This window comes from Salmo salar, chromosome 05 (assembly GCF_965601325.2).
Source record: "Salmo salar chromosome 05, fSalSal1, whole genome shotgun sequence".
NCBI classification, from domain to species: Eukaryota; Metazoa; Chordata; class Actinopteri; order Salmoniformes; family Salmonidae; genus Salmo; species Salmo salar.
The window spans coordinates 86,962,200-86,986,226 of NC_138295.1; the positions used below are offsets into that span (position 1 = coordinate 86,962,200).

The following is a 24,027-nucleotide window of genomic DNA, read 5'->3' on the forward strand; positions in this document are numbered from 1 at the left end:
TAATGAACTCTTAGCTAATGCACTTCAGACATACTAGTATCTCCTTCTTAAGAGTATGTCTCTACAACCTGTCAGTCATAAGGACCCAGAGGAAGAATTGGTGAGAACCTAGTATTGAAGCTCTTGCAGATTGTTGAAATGAAATAATTAAGACAAATATACAGCATGCTTTGTATAGTCTTGAATGATATATAATATATAATGATATATAACATTTTGGTCTGAAATTATTTCCTGTTTGTATTACCTGTTGGCTACCCTGTTCTGATACGCTCTTTTTCACTGGAAAGTGAACCTTTCAAAGTTTATGTTTGCATTACTGAGTGTTTTGCCATCTTTCATGTGTGTGAAATGTATTTAAAAGCTATTCAGAAGCTGTTGTATGTATTGAGTGTTGATGTGTTCATCCTAGTTTTGTTTCTTAGATGTCTTTGTCATTTGTGTCTTTGTCATCTGCTGCAGGAAGAAAAACGATCCACCACCATCTCTCAGATGTTTGCCAAAGCCACAAAAGCCTTCGTGAAGGACACAGATCATGAGGGACGCCTGATCCCTGTGTCCAGTCTGAATGACACAGACAAACTGAATCTCCGATCACTCATTGTCAAGACCAAGCACAGATGCTTCTGGCAGGAACCCAAATACCAGTCCCCTGGCTTTACCCTCGGTGATGTCCTGAGGCCTGGAGAGCCTGGAAACACACCTTTAAGCCCAAGTAAGCACCAGAGCATCCCGCTAGTGACAAATAACTATGGGTTGTTGTTGTTCTAAAATATCTGCCCATTGATTTACTTACTTATTCTACTCTTGTTTTTCTGAGCAGAATAGGACAATGATAATGTCATGGATGTGGCTGTTATAGATATGTGCTGTGGTATAATAGCATAGAGTCCATTCAAATGTTGAACATTCCCTCAGCCGTCAAGGAGTCTGACTTTGTGGACTACAGTGGGATATTTGGTGACAAGAAAGAAATGAACACAGACGGAAACATTGAGGCTAAGTTGGCTGATTTCAACATTACCGTGAGAGGGAAATGGTCCACCAAACAGAAGCTGTCCCTTGGCAGCCTGAACAAAGAGAAGGTTGATGTGAAGGAGTTACACAACTACTCAAAAGACAGGTGAGTTACCCTATACTGTACGTATGTTCAATACAGTCATAATACAGTCACAATACAGTCACAATACATCATAATACATCACAATACATCATAATACATCATAATACAGTCATAATACAGTCATAATACATCATAATACAGTCATATAGAGTCCTAATACATCATAATACAGTCACAATACGGTCACAATACAGTCCTATACAGTCATAAAACATCCTGATACAGTCATAATACAGTCATAATACATCATAATACATTCATAATTCATCATAATACATCATAATACAGTCCCAATACAGTCATAATACATCATACAGTTCACTTTCCCAAGGAGTCAATATTCAGACCCAAGATCAGCGAGCAAACTGTTTGCAATGACATCAGGCTGGCATCTTTTGTGTAAAAATGACATTTTCAGGTTGAAGTGCTTTCAGATAACAAAGAAGTGGAACTGTACTGGTTTAGCAACTTCCTTAAATTTAAACAACATCCTCACTGTTTTCACTACTAGCTTAGCTTAAAGGGACAATCTGTGATTGTTACATCAATTCTTTTTACTTTTAAAGTAGCTTTCCAGTGTTTCCAGATTTCTATGTAATATGACCTAAAATGTGCCCTCCTGCAGAGTTCTGGACATGTCCCATCCTGTGATCAAGCAGACCCGTGCGAATCCCAGGGCAGTGTTAGGCGTCTTGACGGAGAGGATTATGACATCACTACCTTGCCCGGTCACAAACAATGTCCAGAAGCGTGGAAATGTAGGAGCCAACGTGAGTGCCTGTGTGTTCCTGAGCGGGAAGGTAGGAGGAAAGCTTACCAAGTGTTCTACTGAAGTGAATTATATTTTCCTCATATTTGACTGGTAATTTAGTTGTAAAATAGATTTTTAATCTCAGTAATCTCACTTTATGATAGCTAGGCCTTCATAAATAAAGTAAATGTCAGGACCATATTGACAGATCACAGATGTCGGTTCAGTAGTGGTGACAGTCACAGATGTCTGTTCAGTAGTGGTAATAGTCACAGATGTCTGTTCAGTAGTGGTAATAGTCACAGATGTCTGTCTGTTCAGTAGTGGTAATACTCACAGATGTCTGTTCAGTAGTGGTAATAGTCACAGATGTCTGTTCAGTAGTGGTAATAGTCACAGATGTCTGTCTGTTCAGTAGTGGTAATACTCACAGATGTCTGTTCAGTAGTGGTGACAGTCACAGATGTCTGTCTGTTCAGTAGTGGTAATACTCACAGATGTCTGTTCAGTAGTGGTAATAGTCACAGATGTCTGTTCAGTAGTGGTAATAGTCACAGATGTCTGTCTGTTCAGTAGTGGTAATACTCACAGATGGCTGTCTGTTCAGTAGTCGTAATACTCACAGATGGCTGTCTGTTCAGTAGTGGTAATACTCACAGATGTCTGTTCAGTAGTGGTAATAGTCACAGATGTCTATCTGTTCAGTAGTGGTAATAGTCACAGATGTCTGTTCAGTAGTCATAATACTCACAGATGTCTGTTCAGTAGTCGTAATATTCACAATGGCTGTCTGTTCAGTAGTGGTAATAGTCACAGATGTCTGTTCAGTAGTCGTAATATTCACAATGGCTGTCTGTTCAGTAGTGGTAATACTCACAGATGTCTGTTCAGTAGTGGTAATAGTCACAGATGTCTGTTCAGTAGTGGTAATAGTCACAGATGTCTGTTCAGTAGTGGTAATAGTCACAGATGTCTGTTCAGTAGTGGTAATAGTCACAGATGTCTGTTCAGTAATGGTAATACTGCCTCTTGCTCTAGTCAGAATGCTGTACCTGGGTTGTTCCATGAAAAGAGTGCCTTGATATTTTAAGTATAAATTGTGCACCAATATTGAATTGTAAAAGCATGTTATATTAAATGAAGTGCCCTTTCATTAATATAGACCTCATGGAGAATTCAATAAATCAGATTTTTAATATGAATAAAGACTTGATAAAGTGCCACCATTCAGCATATTGTCCATCCAGGCAGCATTCATTTACGTTGTCACGTCCTGACCAGTATAGAGTATATTTGGTTATTGTAGTTTGGTCAGGACGTGGCAGAGGGTAGTTGATGTATATATTATGGGGTTGTCACTGGTCTATGTCTGTGTTTCTATGTCTAATTGATTGGGGTTGGACTCTCAATTGAAGGCAGGTGTGTTGAGTTGCCTTTGATTGGGAGTCCTATATAGTAGGGTGTGTTTGTCTTTGTTTTTCGTGGGTAATTGTTTGAGAGCACTGCTTCTGTTGAGCCTGCTTCTCTGTCCCTGTCAGTAGTTTGTTTATTGTTTTTCCGTGGTGTTCGCATTTTGATTAATAAATATGTTGAGCACGCAACCCGCTGCGCCTTGGTCTTCTCTCCAGTACGACAAGTGTGACAACTACCCACCATACCAGGACCAAGCAGCGGAGGATATCTGGCGAGGACCGGGGAACACGGCTGGTAAAGGAGCCCGAGAGGCAGCCCCAATAATTTTTTGGGGGGGGGCACAAGGGCAGTTTGGCGGGGCGAGGATGGAGCCCCAGGCCAGCTCCCCGTACCCTTTTTAGGCAGAGACGAACTGGACAGGTCCTGTGCTTTGGGGTGATGGGTACGGTGGCGAGGCCGAGCATTTTCAGGCCAGTACGCGCAGTACCAGCGCCCCGCATGTGCCAGGGGAAAGTGGGCATTCAGCCAGTAGGGGTGATGCCAGTCCTGCGCTCAAGACCGCAGGTGCGCCTCTACGGTCCAGTGTTTCCTGCTACACGCACGAGCCTTGAGGTGCGTCAGCCCAGTCTGACTCGGCCTGTTCCCGCTCCCCGCACTAGCCCTAAGGTGCGTGTGCCCAGACTGGCACATCCTGTACCAGCCCCACGCATCAGGCATCTAGTGCGTCAGCCCAGCCTCACCAGTCTGGTGCCGCCAGAGCCGCCCGCCAGTCAGGAGCTGCCAGAGCCGCCCACCTGTCCGGAGCTGCCAGAGCGGCCGTCTGTCCGGAGCTGCCAGAGCGGCCGTCTGTCCGGAGCTGCCAGAGCGGCCCGTCTGTCCGGAGCTGCCAGAGGCCCGCTGTGCCAGATCTGCCAGAGCGGCCCGTCTGTCCGGAGCTGCCAGAGGCCCGCTGTGCCGGATCTGCCAGAGTGGCCCGTCTTTCCGGAGCTGCCAGAGGCCCGCTGTGCCGGATCTGCCAGAGTGGCCCGCCTGTCTGGATCTGCCAGAGTAGCCCGCCTGTCCGGATCTGCCAGAGTGGCCCGCCGTGCCGGATCTGCCAGAGTGGCCCGCCGTGCCGGATCTGCCAGAGTGGCCCGCCGTGCCGGATCTGCCAGAGTGGCCCGCCGTGCCGGATCTGCCAGAGTGGCCCGCCGTGCCGGATCTGCCAGAGTGGCCCGCAGTGCCGGATCTGCCAGAGTGGCCCGCAGTGCCGGATCTGCCAGAGTGGCCCGCCTGTCCGGATCTGCCAGAGTGGCCCGCCTGTCCGGATATGCCAGAGTGGCCCGCCTGTCCGGATCTGCCAGAGTGGCCCGCCGTGCCAGATCTGCCAGAGTGGCCCGCCGTGCCGGATCTGCTAGAGTGGCCCGCCAGCCGGGCGCAGCCATCGCCGCCCGCCAGCCGGGTGCAGCCAGGGTCGCCCGCCAGCCGGGCGCAGCAAGGGTCGACAGCCAGCCGGGCACAGTCATCGCCGCCCGCCAGCCGGGCGCAGCAAGGGTCGCCCCCGCCAGCCGGGCGCAGCCAGAGACACCCGCCAGCCAGTCGCGGCAAGAATCGCCCGCCAGTCGGGCGAGGTCAGGGGCGCCACTTAAGTGGAATACGTCAGGGATGGAGCGGAGTCCACGTCCCGCACCTGAGCCACCTCCCACATAGGTGGGTTGGGGAGGGTGTGTGTAGCACTGTGCCGTCGTTGACGGCAGCCACCTTCCCTTCCCTCCCTTTTTGTTTAGGGGATTTTTCTGGTTGTTTTGGTTTTTTTTTTTTGTGTAGGTGCATTCCGGGGTCTGCACCTTTGGGGGGGGGGGGGGGGGGGGGGGGTACTGTCACGTCCTGACCAGTATAGAGTATATTTGGTTATTGTAGTTTGGTCAGGACGTGGCAGAGGGTAGTTGATGTATATATTATGGGGTTGTCACTGGTCTATGTCTGTGTTTCTATGTCTAATTGATTGGGGTTGGACTCTCAATTGAAGGCAGGTGTGTTGAGTTGCCTTTGATTGGGAGTCCTATATAGTAGGGTGTGTTTGTCTTTGTTTTTCGTGGGTAGTTGTTTGAGAGCACTGCTTCTGTTGAGCCTGCTTCTCTGTCCCTGTCAGTAGTTTGTTTATTGTTTTTCCGTGGTGTTCGCATTTTGATTAATAAATATGTTGAGCACGCAACCCGCTGCGCCTTGGTCTTCTCTCCAGTACGACAAGTGTGACATACGTCCGTCCCTCATTTTAAGGTCAACACTTTTATGTGAACTGAACTCTCAAAACTATTCCTTTTTAAATATTTTTTTCAGAAGAAATATTGAACATCTAATATTCAAATTATAGTGTAAAAGCAGGTGAGCTGGTTTTATTATTTTTGCCAATTTTCTTGTATTTTGTGGTGGAAGCTGAGCAGGTCGACCACAACACGCCATAGATAGACATGCTAGAAATGTTTTAACAATTTAAATGTTTTTGTGAAGCTTGCATTCAATTGCCAATCCCTGCAAACAACAAGCTTACATTCCCCCTGTCACAAGGATATCCCTAGTTATGTTCAGCCTTACTTACTTTATTTGGCACTTAACAGGCACTTACTATAGTCATAAAAGAAGGTTACCTCTTGAAATGCACGTTGTTTTTTCAAGTCACACTTCTCAAACCGAATTGGTGGAACGACCCAGCTCTAGTTACCACATCATTTCCTGTTCTTGACATTAGAACCACTTCCTGAAAATGCAATGGTGTAGTATAGATGACTGTCTGGGTTAGAATCTGGGTCATCTTTGTACCAAACATCTCTGACTGATTTTAAATGTTTTCCACAGGCCTCTATGAAGCAGAGCGGCAGTACTCAGACAGATAGTGATGTGTCACTCGGTATTCCTGCAAATACTGTCATGGCCTACAGTCTGATTGAACTCTACGTCAAATGCAATGGAAAGTTTGGTGAGGAAGTGTATGGTTTATCAATGTCCCAGGTATAGCTGCATAGTTAAGTACCATGGTAAAGTACACAGCCAGCGTCTATGTTCCTCAGTGTATTTAGTATATCCACTGTATTTAGTATATCCACTGTATTTAGTATATCCACTGTATTTAGTATATCCACTGTATTTATTAAATCCACTGTATTTAGTATATCCACTGTATTTATTAAATCCACTGTATTTAGTATAGCCACTGTATTTATTAAATCCACTGTATTTAGTATATCCACTGTATTTATTATATCCACTGTATTTAGTATAGCCACTGTATTTATTAAATCCACTGTATTTAGTATAGCCACTGTATTTATTAAATCCACTGTATTTAGTATAGCCATTGTATTTAGTATATCCACTGTATCTGTCTGTGTGTGACTGGTTATGACTGTTGTCTGCTCTTGTCCACAGAGCTGTGCCTCATCTGCAACAATGGGGGCTTTGAAATAGATAAGTCAAAGGACGGGTTGGAAGTAGATGGAATTATGGACCTGGGAGGCGACTTTGATGCCAACAGCCCCCTAAATCTGAACGAAGGTAATAATGCCAGTGGAGGGTAATGTCTCCTGTCTAGTGGTCAACATGTAGTCTACTGAATAGAACATCTGGTCAACATGTAGTCTACTGAAGGGAACGTCTGGTCAACATGTAATGTAGTCTACTGAATGGAACGTCTGGTCAACATGTAGTCTACTGAATGGAACGTCTGGTCAACATGTAGTCTACTGAATGGAACGTCTGGTCAACATGTAGTCTACTGAATGGAACGTCTGGTCAACATGTAATGTAGTCTACTGGATGGAACGTCTGGTCAACATGTAGTCTACTGAATGGAACGTCTGGTCAACATGTTGTCTACTGAATGGAACATCTGGTCAACATGTAGTCTACTGAATGGAACGTCTGGTCAACATGTAATGTAGTCTACTGGATGGAACGTCTGGTCAACATGTAATGTAGTCTACTGAATGGAACGTCTGGTCAACATGTAGTCTACTGAATGGAACGTCTGGTCAACATGTAATGTAGTCTACTGAATGGAACGTCTGGTCAACATGTAGTCTACTGAATGCAACATCTGGTCAACATGTAGTCTACTGAATGGAACGTCTGGTCAACATGTAGTCTACCGAATGGAACGTCTGGTCAACATGTAATGTAGTCTACTGAATGGAACGTCTGGTCAACATGTAATGTAGTCTACTGAATGGAACGTCTGGTCAACATGTAGTCTACTGAATGGAACGTCTGGTCAACATGTAGTCTACTGAATGGAACGTCTGGTCAACATGTAATGTAGTCTACTGAATGGAACGTCTGGTCAACATGTCGTCTACTGAATGGAACGTCTGGTCAACATGTAATGTAGTCTACTGAATGGAACATCTGGTCAACATGTAATGTAGTCTATTGAATGGAATGTCTGGTCAACATGTAACGTAGTCTACTGAATGGAATGTCTGGTCAACATGTAGTCTACTGGATGGAATGTTTGGTCAACATGTAGTCTACTGAATGGAACGTCTGGTCAACATGTAATGTAGTCTACTGAATGGAATGTCTGGTCAACATGTAGTCTACTGGATGGAATGTTTGGTCAACATGTAATGTAGTCTACTGAATGGAACGTCTGGTCAACATGTAGTCTACTGAATGGAACGTCAGGTCAACATGTAATGTAGTCTACTGAATGGAACGTCTGGTCAACATGTAGTCTACTGAATGGAACGTCTGGTCAACATGTAATGTAGTCTACTGAATGGAACGTCTGGTCAACATGTAGTCTACTGAATGGATCGTCTGGTCAACATGTAGTCTACTGAATGGAATGTCTGGTCAACATGTAATGTAGTCTACTGAAGGGAATGTCTGGTCAACATGTAGTCTATTGAATGGAATGTCTGGTCAACATGTAATGTAGTCTACTGAATGGAACGTCTGGTCAACATGTAGTCTACTGAATGGAATGTCTGGTCAACATGTAGTCTACTGGATGGAATGTTTGGTCAACGTAGTCTACTGAATGGAACGTCTGGTCAACATGTAATGTAGTCTACTGAATGGAATGTCTGGTCAACATGTAGTCTACTGGATGGAATGTTTGGTCAACATGTAATGTAGTCTACTGAATGGAACGTCTGGTCAACATGTAGTCTACTGAATGGAACGTCTGGTCAACATGTAGTCTACTGAATGGAACGTCTGGTCAACATGTAATGTAGTCTACTGAATGGAACGTCTGGTCAACATGTAATGTAGTCTACTGAATGGAACGTCTGGTCAACATGTAATGTAGTCTACTGAATGGAACGTCTGGTCAACATGTAGTCAACTGAATGGAACGTCTGGTCAACATGTAGTCTACTGAATGGAACGTCTGGTCAACATGTAGTCTACTGGATGGAACGTCTGGTCAACATGTAATGTAGTCTACTGAATGGAACGTCTGGTCAACATGTAGTCTACTGAATGGAACGTCTGGTCAACATGTAGTCTACTGAATGGAACGTCTGGTCAACATGTAGTCTACTGGATGGAACGTCTGGTCAACATGTAGTCTACTGGATGGAACGTCTGATCAACATGTAATGTAGTCTACTGAATGGAACGTCTGGTCAACATGTAGTCTACTGAATGGAACGTCTGGTCAACATGTAGTCTACTGAATGGAACGTCTGGTCAACATGTAGTCTACTGGATGGAACGTCTGGTCAACATGTAGTCTACTGAATGGAACGTCTGGTCAACATGTAGTCTACTGGATGGAACGTCTGGTCAACATGTAATGTAGTCTACTGAATGGAACGTCTGGTCAACATGTAGTCTACTGAATGGAACGTCTGGTCAACATGTAATGTAGTCTACTGAATGGAATGTCTGGTCAACATGTAGTCTACTGGATGGAATGTTTGGTCAACATGTAATGTAGTCTACTGAATGGAACGTCTGGTCAACATGTAGTCTACTGAATGGAACGTCAGGTCAACATGTAATGTAGTCTACTGAATGGAACGTCTGGTCAACATGTAGTCTACTGAATGGAACGTCTGGTCAACATGTAATGTAGTCTACTGAATGGAACGTCTGGTCAACATGTAGTCTACTGAATGGATCGTCTGGTCAACATGTAGTCTACTGAATGGAATGTCTGGTCAACATGTAATGTAGTCTACTGAAGGGAATGTCTGGTCAACATGTAGTCTATTGAATGGAATGTCTGGTCAACATGTAATGTAGTCTACTGAATGGAACGTCTGGTCAACATGTAGTCTACTGAATGGAATGTCTGGTCAACATGTAGTCTACTGGATGGAATGTTTGGTCAACGTAGTCTACTGAATGGAATGTCTGGTCAACATGTAATGTAGTCTACTGAATGGAATGTCTGGTCAACATGTAGTCTACTGGATGGAATGTTTGGTCAACGTAGTCTACTGAATGGAACGTCTGGTCAACATGTAATGTAGTCTACTGAATGGAACGTCTGGTCAACATGTAGTCTACTGAATGGAACGTCTGGTCAACATGTAATGTAGTCTACTGAATGGAACGTCTGGTCAACATGTAATGTAGTCTACTGAATGGAACGTCTGGTCAACATGTAATGTAGTCTACTGAATGGAACGTCTGGTCAACATGTAATGTAGTCTACTGAATGGAACGTCTGGTCAACATGTAATGTAGTCTACTGAATGGAACGTCTGGTCAACATGTAGTCAACTGAATGGAACGTCTGGTCAACATGTAGTCTACTGAATGGAACGTCTGGTCAACATGTAGTCTACTGGATGGAACGTCTGGTCAACATGTAATGTAGTCTACTGAATGGAACGTCTGGTCAACATGTAGTCTACTGAATGGAACGTCTGGTCAACATGTAGTCTACTGGATGGAACGTCTGGTCAACATGTAATGTAGTCTACTGAATGGAACGTCTGGTCAACATGTAATGTAGTCTACTGAATGGAACGTCTGGTCAACATGTAATGTAGTCTACTGAATGGAACGTCTGGTCAACATGTAGTCAACTGAATGGAACTTCTGGTCAACATGTAGTCTACTGAATGGAACGTCTGGTCAACATGTAGTCTACTGGATGGAACGTCTGGTCAACATGTAATGTAGTCTACTGAATGGAACGTCTGGTCAACATGTAGTCTACTGAATGGAACGTCTGGTCAACATGTAGTCTACTGAATGGAACGTCTGGTCAACATGTAGTCTACTGGATGGAACGTCTGGTCAACATGTAGTCTACTGGATGGAACGTCTGATCAACATGTAATGTAGTCTACTGAATGGAACGTCTGGTCAACATGTAGTCTACTGAATGGAACGTCTGGTCAACATGTAGTCTACTGAATGGAACGTCTGGTCAACATGTAGTCTACTGGATGGAACGTCTGGTCAACATGTAGTCTACTGAATGGAACGTCTGGTCAACATGTAGTCTACTGGATGGAACGTCTGGTCAACATGTAATGTAGTCTACTGAATGGAACGTCTGGTCAACATGTAGTCTACTGAATGGAACGTCTGGTCAACATGTAGTCTACTGAACGGAACGTCTGGTCAACATGTAGTCTACTGGATGGAACGTCTGGTCAACATGTAGTCTACTGAATGGAACGTCTGGTCAACATGTAGTCTACTGGATGGAACGTCTGGTCAACATGTAGTCTACTGAATGGAACGTCTGGTCAACATGTAGTCTACTGAATGGAATGTTCAGTATTTAAGTTGTTCTTTTTGATTAGTAATTATGAAGTTCCCACACTTTGACAAAGTAACATGGTCTGTCTGTTGTGTGTTGGTAGAACTGGAGAAACTGAGTGGTCATTTCCAGCTGCTGTCAGTCCTGTCAGCAGCCACATGTTCCTCTCTGCTCCAGCTCCTCAAGACAACCATGGAGGACAGAGAGGCAGTCAGTGTGCTGGAGAGTGTGGTGAGTGGGACGTACAGAAACAGGGCCCAAACACACACACACAGCTAATGGCAGGAATGAATATATCAACCAGAATATTTGTAACATACTCTCTCTCTCTCTCTCTCTCTCTCTTTCGCTCTCTCTCTCAATTCAATTCAGTCTCAATTTAAGGGGCTTTATTGGCTTGGGAAAAATAAAGTACCAGTCAGAAGATTGGAGAAACCTGTACTCATTCAAGGGTTTTTCTTTACTTTTACTATTTTCTACATTGTAGAATAATAGTGAAGGCATTAAAACTATTAAATTACACATTTGCGTTGATGACAGCTTTAAACACTCTTGTCATTCTCTCAACCAGCTTCATGAGGTAGTCACCTGGAATGCATTTTAATTAACAGGTGTGCCTTGTTCAAAGTTAATTTGTGGAATTTCTTTCCTTCTTAATGCGTTTGTGTCACGCCTGTTCCCGCTCTTCACCCTGGCGCTTGAGGGCGCCAGGCTCCCCAGCATTACGCACTCCTGCCTTCCCCGTCACACGCATCAGCGATTATTGAACTCAATCACCTCTTTCATTACCTCCCCTATATCTGTCTGTTCCCCCCCTCTGTTCCCTGCTTCAGCATTGTGCTGATGCTGTTCCTGTCTTGTTCCATGTCTGTTCCGATTAAATGTTTGACTCCCGTACCTGCTTCTCTACTCCAGCGTCGGTCCTTGAGCCAATCAGCCTTGTGAGCCAATCAGCTGTATTGTGACAAGGTAGGGGTGGTAGACAGAAGATAGCCCTACTTGGTAAAAGACCAAGTCCATATTATGGCAAGAACAGCTCAAATAAGCAAAGAGAAAATACAGTCCATCATTACTTTAAGACATGAAGTTCAGTCAATGCGGAAAACTTCGCAAAAACCATCAAGTTCTATGACGAAACTGGCTCTCATGAGGACCGCCACAGGAAAGAAAGTTCATTAGAGTTACCAGCCTCAGAAATTGCAGCCCAAATAAATGCTTATGTAGTTCAAGTAAAAGAAACATCTCAACATTAACTGTTCAGAGGAGACTGTGTGAATCAGGCCTTCATGGTCGAATTGCTACAAAGATGAACCACTACTAAAGGACACCAATAATAAGAAGAGACTTGCTTGGGCCAAGAAACACAAGCAATGAACATTAGACGGGTGGAAATATGTCCTTTGTCATGGTTCCACCTGTCACCTTGAGACATTAACACTTCTCAGCTATGTCCTACTACTCATGAGTTCCCTGTTAACCTCTTGGGGCTAGGTGGGACGCTAGCGTGCCACCCGTGGTGCACTCCATCAACAGCAGGTGCATTTCAAGAGCGGCAAATTTGAATCCAAATAAATGTCAAAATTCAAATTTTTCAAAAATACAACTATGTTACACCATTTGAAAGATAAACATCTCCTTAATCTAACCACGTTTTACGATTTCAAAAAGGTTTTACGGCGAAAGCATAAATTTAGAGTATGTTAGGACAGTACATTTACAAGAGTTGTGTGTAATGTTTTGTCAAGTCAAAGACAGGGTCACCAAAACCATAAAACCAGCTAAAATGATACACTAACCTTTTACAATCTCCATCAGATGACACTCCTAGGACATTATGTTAGACAATGCATGCATTTTTAGTTCTATCAAGTTGATATTTATATCCAAAAACAGCGTTTTACTATGGCATTGATGTTGAGGAAATCGTTTCCCTCCAATAACCGGCAGTCAAGTCAGCGTCACAAATTAAATAATTAAAATTAGAAAACATTGGTAAAATATTATATTGTCATTTAAAGAATTATAGATTTACATCTTTTGAACGCAATCAACTTGCCAGATTTAAAAATAACCTTACTGGGAAATCACACTTTGCAATAATCTGAGCACTGTGCCCAGAAAAATACGCGTTGCGATACAGACTAGACGTCATGTTGGGGAGATCTAAAATCGAAAATACTATGTAAATAATCCATTACCTTTGATTCTCTTCATCAGATGTCACTTCCAGGTATCACAGGTCCATAACGAATGTAGTTTTGTTCAAAAAAGCTCATCATTTATGTCCAAAAATCTCCGTCTCGTTAGCACATGATGTAAGCCAGCCGGACTTCTCGTCATGAACGAGGGGAAAAAATATATTTCCGTTCGTTCAAACATGTCAAACGTTGTATAGCATAAATCATTAGGGCCTTTTTTAACCAGAACATGAATAATATTCAAGGTGGACGAATGCATACTCTTTTATAACGTATTGGAACGAGGGTACCCAACATGAAGTAGCGCGCCAGGTGTCTAATGGGACATCACCGTTCCATGGCTCTTGTTCGGTCAGATCTCCCTCCAGAAGACTCAAAACACTTTGTAAAGGCTGGTGACATCTAGTGGAAGCAATAGGAAGTGCCAAAATATTCCTAAACCCCTGTGTTTTTCAATGGGATAGGTTTAAAGTCAATACAACACATCAGGTATCCACTTCCTGTCAGAAAATGTCTCAGGGTTTTGCCTGCCAAATGAGTTCTGTTATACTCACAGACACCATTCAAACAGTTTTGGAAACTTTAGAGTGTTTTCTATCCATATATAATAAGTATATGCATATTCTAGTTACTGGGTAGGATTAGTAACCAGATTAAATCGGGTACATTTTTTTTATCCAGACGTGCAAATGCTGCCCCCTAGACCCAACAGGTTAAAAGAGGTGTGTTTTCTGGTTTCCTTTGCTGAAGCTTCAATTGTTTACTGTGTGCGTTTGTTTCCTGAGTGAGTTTCCAGACTTAGTGTTTGTTGTTACTGTGATCCTTTGGATATCGTTTCTCAGTAAAGTATTTATGTTTAACCACTGATTCCTCGTCTGGTCTCTTCTCTGCACCTGTATCCAACCTCATCACGTCACAACTTTGGTCTGATGAGTCCAAATTTGAGATTTTTGGTTCCAACCGCCATGTCTTTGTGAGATGCAGAGTAGGTGAACGGATTATCTCCGCATGTGTGGTTCCCACCGGGAAGCACGGAGGAGGAGGTGTGATGGTGTGGGGTGCTTTGCTAGAGACACTGTCTGTGATTTATTTAGAATTCAAGGCACACTTAACCAGCATGGCTACCACAGCATTCTGCAGCGATACTCCATCCCATCTGGTTTGTGCTTAGTGGGACTATCATTTGTTTTTCAACAGGAAAATGACCCAAAACACACCTCCAGGCTGTGTAAGGGCTATTTGACCAAGAAGGAGAGTGATAGAGTGCTTCATCAGATGACTTGGCCTCCACAATCACCCGACCTCAACCCAATTGAGATGGTTTGGGATGAATTGGACTGCAGAGTGAAGGAAAAGCAGCCAGCAAGTGCCTAGCATATGTGGGAACTACTTCAAGACTGTTGGAAAAGCATTCCATGTGAAGCTGGTTGAGAGAATGCCAAGAGTGTGCAAAGCAGTCATCAAGGTAAAGGGTGGCTATTTTGAAGAATCTAAAATATATTTTGATTTGTTTAACACTTTTTTGGTTACTACATGATTCCATATGTGTAATTTCATCGTTTTTATGTCTTCACTTATTCTACAATATAGAAAATAATAAAAATGAAGAAAAACCCTTGAATGAGTAGATATGTCCAAACTTTTGACTGGTACTGTATGTTTACATTGCCAAAGCAAGTGAAATAGATAATAAACAAAAGTGAAATAAACAAAAAATTAACAGTAAACATTACACTCACAAAAGTTCCAAAAGAATAAAGACATTTTTCAAATGTGTTGCAACGATGTAGACATAGTTAAAGTACAAAAGCAAAAATAAATAAACGTAAATATGGGTTGTATTTAAAATTGTATTTTTTCTTTACTGGTTGCCCTTTTCTTGTGGCAACAGGTCACAATTCTTGCTTCTGTGATGGCACACTGTGGTATTTCACCCAATAGATATGGGAGTTTATCAAAATTTGATTTGTTTTCAAATTCTTTGTGGGTTTGTGTAATCTGAGGGAAATATGTGTCTCTAATATGGCCATACATTTGGCAGGAGGTTAGGAAGTGCAGCTCAGTTTCCACCTCATTTTGTAGCTAGTGTGCACATAGCCTGTCTTCTCTTGAAATCCAGGTCTGCCTATGGTGGCCTTTCTCAATAGCAAGGCTATGCTCACTGAGTCTGTACATAGTCAAAGCTTTCTTTAATTTTGGGTCAGTCACAGTGGTCAGGTATTCTGCCACTGTGTACTCTCTGTTTAGGGCCAAATAGCATTCTAGTTTGCTCAGTTTTTTGTTAATTCTTTCCAATGTGTCAAGTAATTATCTTTTTGTTTTCTCATGATTTGGTTGGGTCTAATTATGTTGCTGTTGCTGTCCTGGGGCTCTGTGGGGTCTGTTTGTATTTGTGAACAGAGCCCCAGGACCAGCTTGGTAGGGGACTCTTCTCCAGTTTCATCTCTCTGTAGTTGATGGCTTTGTTAAGGAAGGTTTGGGAATCGCTTCCTTTTAGGTGGTTGTAGAATTTAACCTCTCTGGGATATGTCCTACCCGTGGTACACACTATCAACAGCCAGTGAAATAGCAGGGCGACAAATTCAAAACAACAAAAATCTCATAATTCAAATTTCTCAAACACACAAGTATTATACACCATTTTAAAGATAAGATTCTCCTTAATCCAACCACAGTGTCCGATTTCAAAAAGGCTTTACTGCGAAAGCATAACATTAGATTATGTTAGGACAGCGCCTAAACAAGAAAAACCACACAGCCATTTTCCAAGCAAGGAGAGGCATCACAAAACTCAGAAATACAGCTAAAATGAATCACTAACCTTTGATGATCTTTATCAGATGACACTCCCAGGACTCAATGTTACACAATACATGTATGTTTTGTTCGATAAAGTTCATATTTATATCCATAAACCCCATTTTACATTGGCGCGTGATGTTCAGAAAATGTATTCCCTCCAAAACTGCCGGTGAATGAGCACATCAATTTACAAAAATACTCATCATAAACGTTGATCAAATTTACAACAGTTATTGAAAGAATTATAGATACACTTCTCCTTAATGCAACCACTGTGTCAGATTTTAAAATAGCTTTACGGCGAAAGCACATTTTTCAATATTCTGAGTACAGAGCTCAGCCATCAAAGCAAGCTATACAGTTACCCGCCAAGTTCTGGAGTGAACTAAACTCAGAATTAGTATTATAAATCTTCACTTACCTTTGCTGATCTTCGTCGGAATGCACTCCCAGGACTCCCACTTCCACAAGAAATGTTTGTTTTGTTCGATAAACTCCATATTTATGTTTTGTTCTGAGTCAGCTCCTATTCTCTGCCCAGTAACAGTAGAAGCATAAAACAAGGTTCTAAAGACTGTTGACATCTAGTGGAAGCCTTAGGAAGTGCAAAATGACCCCACAGACACTGTAGTTTGAATAGGGATTAGATAGAAAAACTACAAACCACTCCCTGGTTGGATATTTTCTCAGGTTTTTGCCTGACATTTGAGTTCTGTTATACTCACAGACATCATTCAAACAGTTTTAGAAACTTCCGAGTGTTTTCTATCCAAATCTACTCATGATTTGCATATCCTACCTTCTGGGCCTGAGTAGCAGGCAGTTTAATTTGGGCACGTTATTCATCTGAATTTCTGAATACTGCCCCCTGTCACCAAGAAGTTTTAATGGCTCTTTTCTGGATTTTGATAATTAGTGGGTATCGCCCCAATTCTGCTCTGCACGCATTATTTGGTATTTTATGTTGTACACGGAGGATATTTTTGCAGAATTCTGCATGCAGAGTCTCAATTTGGCGTTTGTCCCAGTTTGTGAGCGGACCCCAGACCTCACAACCATTACCAGTGGCAACAGGTTCTATATCTGATTCAAGTATTTTTAGCAAAATCCTAATTGGAATGTCAAATTTTATGTTCATTTTGATGGCATTTTTTTATTTAACCCTGCAAGTCAGTTAAGAACAAATTCTTATTTACAATGACATCTGAGGAACAGTGGGTTAACTGCCTTGTTCAGGAGCAGAACAACAGATTTTTACCTTGTCTACTCGGGGATTTGATCTAGCAACCTTTCGGTTACTGGCCCAACGCCCGAACCACTAGGCTACCTGTCGCAACCTAGAGCAAAGGCCCTTCTTGCCTTGTCTCTTTTTACCATTCTTTCTCTCTCTCTTTCTCTCCCTGTCTGTCTGTCTGTCTGTCCGTCCGTCCGTCCGTCCGTCCGTCCGTCCGTCCGTCCGACCGACTCTCTCTCTCTCTCTCTCTCTCTCTCTCTCTCTCTCTCTCTCTCTCTCTCTCTCTCTGTCTCTGTCTCTCTCTGTCTCTCTCTCTCTCTCTCTCTGTCTCTCTCTCTGTCTTATCACAGCTGGATCAGATGTGTGATGGTGAGACTCCTGACCTGGGTGATCTGCAAGAGTCTGAGAGGGAAACAGTCCAGGCCATACTGGATCTTGTAGACCAATGTGTTGGGAAGGATGAGGATGAGTTCAGATCCTCACTTCTCAGTGCCGTCCACCTCATTGTCAGTGCCATGGACGGTGAGATAGAGAGCAGTTTTCAGTTATTCTCCAGTTATTATTTGATCAGTTCCTGGGAAACCATGTTCACTAATGTGGTTTTATGTGTGTCCATATTTATATCTTCAGGAATGACAGATGAGGGTCTCTCTGTGTTGGGATCCTGTTGCAGTCCTCCAGTCTTACAGGCCCTGCAGATCCTGGTGAGTACACACCTGCTTGATTGAGTCTCCAGTCCTGTATGACCTGGAGTTCATTTTTCTAGCTTTTTGTTCATGTAAATGTATTGGGGCATATCTTCCATGTTAAATAAACTAATATTTATACCATTATGATAACATTGTACCACCAGTAACAGTAGTAACACCAATGATGGTAACCAGTGGCGATTTTTAACATAAAAATATTGGTGGGGAAACTCAATGAAAAAGGTGAATATGCATCGATAAATTACCACACTACACATTGAATGCACCATCCTAAATAATAACCAATCCCAGCAGTGAGTTTGAGCCACACACACAAACGTTATAACATAAGGGTTATTACCAGTGTATAGGCTCCTGCCCAGATCTTTGGCTCCTATTGCAAGGAAGACCACAGTAGTCCAGCATACTTTATAGAGTAAAGTCTATTTTACTTCAGAAATATATCACCATCGGTCTGCAATATTGCTAATCATTGTTAGAGTATTGGGACGCAGCAGAACACCATTCTGAGTGCAGTTGCCTGTCTGTTAACAAGATGCTCAGGTTATGAATAAAGCAACAACGTTTATAAAGCTACTCCCTGCCTCGCTTCAACCATTGTATAGATACAGTTCCCTGGGTTATTACATTCTGACATCAATCATTAACAACACGTAGTAGCTAGCTAGCTAGCTACCTCAAACAGCTGTTAGCCACCGCAAGTTCCATCCAAACCACTCAGGTTTAATTATTTTCTAACTTGCTCTAATTTAACTGAGGCCTGTTCAGTGGTTGATGAGCACAAAGATGTTTTATCTCTACAAGTTTGAAAATCATTTGCTGGGCGATTGTTGACATGATTCATGATGACTTTTCAGCTAGCTAACTAGAAGACGATAAACAAGTATGAAATTGCTACCGGAGAAAAGATGTCTATTTATCTGTGGCAAATGACATCAAGTCTTCTTGGGCGGACATTACTAATGAATCTCTTTGGCAGCACCCAAGCGGGCTACAGCTGACTGAGTCCCCAGGCTAGCCTCTCCACAACAGATCACTGAGTGAGAATGAAACAGCTGCATTAGCGAGCTGCCTTTCCTCAAATAAAATTTGGCTAAATAGCAATTCAACAGGGAAGCTAGCATGTACCATATGCCTTATTAGCTCAAGAAATTACAAATCAAATGTGTTTGCATACTGATATAATGTTGTGACATGAATGAAAGCCAGAATTACATGCAGAACAGCACCATCTACTGGATAGTGGTGGGGCTGCCCTGAATGATGAGTTGCATCAAAGTATAGGTCTCACCAATTACTTTTTGTAAGTATTTTAGGATTTTCTTAAATGGAGGCCACCGATCTCAAATCTAAGGTCATTTAACCTTTAAAAATAATTGACTAAATCATTTACTAAAGATATTTGATTAATCATTTTGCTCAGAGTGTAATTTCCCTTCATTTAAATGTATTACACCAATGATATGTTTTATTTAAACACACCAAATGATCTATGGAATCATAACATTGATGACATAATAAAGGGTGTCATTAGCTAATAATCTTCTTTAATATTGACCCCTACCCTGATAACAGTTTGCCATTGCAAGGAATGCTCAAGGTCCTTGATTTGAGTGATTGAGTGATTTTTAAGGCGGTAACACTAATTACATAAAACTTAGGGACACATAATAATTGTAAATATATATATATATTTTAATGGCCTTCTTTGCTTTATTGATCTATATACAGTGTATTCATTAATTTTGTTTACTTTGTAGTATATATATATATATATTTACAATTATTATGTGTCCCTAAGTTTTATGTAATTAGTGTTACCGCCTTAAAAATCACTCAATCACTCAAATCAAGGACCTTGAGCATTTAAAAATATATATATATATTTTAATGGCCTTCTTTGCTTTATTGATCTATATACAGTGTATTCATTAATTTTGTTTACTTTGTAGTATATATATATATATTTTTAAATTTAACCTTTATTTAACCAGGAAGGGCTCATTGAGATTTAAAATCTCTTTTTCAAGAGCGTCCTGGCCATATATATATATATATATATATATATATATATATATATATATATATATATATATATATATATATATATATATATATATATATATTACTCATTACATGTATTTGTAATGAGTGATGTTCAAGGGGTAACAATGTATTATATTTGTTTTTATTGATCTATAAAATATATCAAATACTTTTGTTTAATTTTATAACATTCAAAACAATACATCCCAAAAACATGTCACTAAGAAAGTTTTGCAGTATAAAGACTTCCATTATGTTTCACATTGATAAACAGTTAAATATCAATTAAAACATGTATAATCTCTAACTATTTGTCATTTTAAAGTGTTTGTCACAATTGCAAGGTCGAGGGATGGAAATTCAACAGTAACTCGAGAATGACCCAGAAAATAAAGCATGTATTCCTGTGCTGCTTGTCCTCCAGGTGCAGCATGTGGCAGCAGGGAGTGGGGAGACCCTCTCTCTGAGAGATGCAGGTCTGGCTGTTCTGACTGAGGAGGAGGTGTTTGGGAGGACAGAGAGTCTCTTTGGTCACTCTAAAGTTACACTGAAGAGAGAGCAGGACACACTGAGGACAGAGATGAAGGACCAGCCTGGATACCTTCCTCTAGTCATGAGTATCACGGTGAAAGGCCTGGCCTCTTTACTGTAAGCTGAGAGAAAGAGACAGAGCGACAGAGAGACAGAGAGATGTGACCTGTTGCCACAAGAAAAGGGCAACCAGTGACGAACTCATATTTATATTTATTTATTTTCCTTTTGTACTTTAACTATTTGCAGATCGTTACATCACTGTATATTGACATTGTTAGCAGTTGATGCTGTTCTTCAACAACACAGAGCCCAATGCAAATCAGGGGGAGAAAAACATTTTTTTTCAAAGAGAACAAATCATAGTGGTTGTGCTAGAAAGTAGATGATAGATGGTTATTCTTCCCTGTCCTCAATGTTTCTCTATTGAACAAAGAGACAGGATGTAGTTTATACCCAAGCCTAGCTTGTGGTTGTCAGGGAACTCAAAGCAGCAGGAGGGGTGAAGTCAGGCGCAGGAGACCAAGGTCCGTGAACACACGTTTAATAGGCAATAGTCCAAACTGCCAACAACATGTAAAGCAGGGCAAAAATACCAAATACAGCAAGAGCCCGAAAACAGAGTAGGGGCGCAGCCCAAAAACTCGTTGCCTTAAATACACAAAATGCAGAGGAAAATGCCTCAACCCCAACCTAACCAAACCAGAGAAAAACAATCACGCACAATACCCAAACCTAAACAGAGAGACTAAATAACCCCCCCACTAACGATCTAACACAATACCCAAACCTAAACAGAGAGACTAAATAACCCCCCCACTAACGATCTAACACAATACCCAAACCTAAACAGAGAGACTAAATAACCCCCCCACTAACGATCTAACACAATACCCAAACCTAAACAGAGACTAAATAACCCCCCCACTAACGATCTAACACAATACCCAAACCTAAACAGAGAGACTAAATAACCCCCCCACTAACGATCTAACACAATACCCAAACCTAAACAGAGAGACTAAATAACCCCCCCACTAACGATCTAACACAATACCCAAACCTAAACAGAGAGACTAAATAACCCCCCCACTAACGATCTAACACAATACCCAAACCTAAACAGAGAGACTAAATAACCCCCCCACTAACGATCTAACACAATACCCAAACCTAAACAAAGAGACTAAATAACCCCCCCACTAACGATCTAACACAATACCCAAACCTAAACAGAGAGACTAAATAACCCCCCCACTAACGATCTAACACAATACCCAAACCTAAACAGAGAGACTAAATAACCCCCCCACTAACGATCTAACACAATACCCAAACCTAAACAGAGACTAAATAACCCCCCCACTAACGATCTAACACAATACCCAAACCTAAACAGAGAGACTAAATAACCCCCCCACTAACGATCTAACACAATACCCAAACCTAAACAGAGAGACTAAATAACCCCCCCACTAACGATCTAACACAATACCCAAACCTAAACAGAGAGACTAAATAACCCTCCCACTAACGATCTAACACAATACCCAAACCTAAACAGAGACTAAATAACCCCCCCACTAACGATCTAACACAATACCCAAACCTAAACAGAGAGACTAAATAACCCTCCCACTAACGATCTAACACAATACCCAAACCTAAACAGAGACTAAATAACCCCCCCACTAACGATCTAACACAATACCCAAACCTAAACAGAGAGACTAAATAACCCCCCCACTAACGATCTAACACAATACCCAAACCTAAACAGAGACTAAATAACCCCCCCACTAACGATCTAACACAATACCCAAACCTAAACAGAGAGACTAAATAACCCTCCACTAACGATCTAACACAATACCCAAACCTAAACAGAGAGACTAAATAACCCCCCCACTAACGATCTAACACAATACCCAAACCTAAACAGAGAGACTAAATAACCCCCCCACTAACGATCTAACACAATACCCAAACCTAAACAGAGAGACTAAATAACCCCCCCACTAACGATCTAACACAATACCCAAACCTAAACAGAGACTAAATAACCCCCCCACTAACGATCTAACACAATACCCAAACCTAAACAGAGAGACTAAATAACCCTCCACTAACGATCTAACACAATACCCAAACCTAAACAGAGAGACTAAATAACCCCCCCACTAACGATCTAACACAATACCCAAACCTAAACAGAGAGACTAAATAACCCCCCCACTAACGATCTAACACAATACCCAAACCTAAACAGAGAGACTAAATAACCCCCCCACTAACGATCTAACACAATACCCAAACCTAAACAGAGACTAAATAACCCCCCCACTAACGATCTAACACAATACCCAAACCTAAACAGAGAGACTAAATAACCCTCCACTAACGATCTAACACAATACAGGTGCACACATAAACCAGACCTAACCAAAAGAAAATGAAAAGAGGATCGGTGGCAGCTAGTAGGCCGGCGATGACGACCGTCGAGCGCCACCCGAACGAGGAGAGGCGCCACCTTCAGTCGACGTCGTGACAGTGGTTGACCAAATATAAATCCTTGCAGTAAAATTGGGCCAACGGCCAAATAACCAAGTATCCCGTTTCAGGCTCAATGTATAGACAATTTGGACCAATGAGAACTTGCCTTATGTAGCTATGAGTCCTGGACTAGAATCCCACACGCAGGTTCTAAACAGACGCTGAACTGAAAAACAACTATTTCCATTGATCGTTAATTCACTGCGTTGTGAATTTATCTTCCAATATTCTTACATCATATTTTGTGGGTGTAATGTTTACTGTTCATTTTTGTTTATTATCTATTTCACTTGCTTTAGCAATGTAAACATATGTTTCCCATGCTAATAAAGCCATTTGAATTGAGAGAGAGAGAGAATATGGTCCTCTGTAGTGCAGTTGGTAGAGTCACATGGTAGTGGGTTTGATTCCCAGGACTACCCATACGTAACAGGTACACACACATGACTGTAAGTTGCTTTGGATAAAAGTGTCTGCTAAATGGCAGATATTATGTCAATTATAAATCCTATTTGAACCATTCCAGTATTTTACTCCTGCACTAGTTGAGCTAAAGAACTAGTGAACAACAGTGTATGTATCCTTGTAACGCTTTCAATAAAGTTCAACAAACGATATCAGACGTCCCGACCTCCATTCTTCTAATCATTAGATAATACAACATAAAGTGGGACATTACAGAGGGGGGGTGAGGGGGGGGGGGGGGGGGTTAGTTTATTAGGATCCCCATTAGATACTGCACATGCAGCAGCTACTCTTCCTGGAGTCCACATGAAACGTACAAATACATGACAAATTACAGAACAGTTATAGACAAGAACAACATAAGATATTACATTAAAATAATAGTTAAACACAGAGTGTACAAAACATTAAGAACACCTGCTCTCTCCATGACATAGACTGACCAGGTGAATGATCCCTTATTAATGCCACTTTTTAAGTCCACTTCAGCAAG

At 41.8% G+C, this 24,027-nt stretch overlaps 1 protein-coding gene across 2 annotated transcripts; it reads left to right on the forward strand.

The window, feature by feature from the left end:
- On the forward strand, positions 1 to 23,686 carry LOC106596197 (gasdermin-E). Of its 2 annotated transcripts, none has more exons than XM_082975839.1 (10): positions 1 to 100; positions 463 to 715; positions 919 to 1,123; positions 1,749 to 1,923; positions 6,123 to 6,243; positions 6,693 to 6,818; positions 11,099 to 11,226; positions 17,580 to 17,751; positions 17,860 to 17,933; positions 20,410 to 23,686. In XM_082975839.1, the coding sequence occupies exons 1-10, from the start codon at positions 56 to 58 to the stop codon at positions 20,635 to 20,637; spliced, it is 1,527 nt and encodes a 508-aa protein (XP_082831965.1). In that variant the 5' UTR covers positions 1 to 55; the 3' UTR covers positions 20,638 to 23,686. The 2 variants fall into 2 exon arrangements, with proteins under 2 accessions (XP_082831965.1, XP_082831966.1); XM_082975840.1 differs by having other exon boundaries at positions 1,749 to 1,893.
- The last annotated feature ends 341 nt before the right edge of the window (positions 23,687 to 24,027 follow it).

Excerpts from the sequence above, each read along its gene's own strand:
- LOC106596197 (XM_082975839.1), top strand. The coding sequence starts at position 56 with ATGTCTCTACAACCTGTCAGTCATAAGGACCCAGAGGAAGAATTG. Across the intron at positions 716-918 it reads AAACACACCTTTAAGCCCAA|CCGTCAAGGAGTCTGACTTT; the intron begins GTAAGCACCAGA and ends ACATTCCCTCAG. Across the intron at positions 6,819-11,098 it reads CCCCCTAAATCTGAACGAAG|AACTGGAGAAACTGAGTGGT; the intron begins GTAATAATGCCA and ends GTGTGTTGGTAG.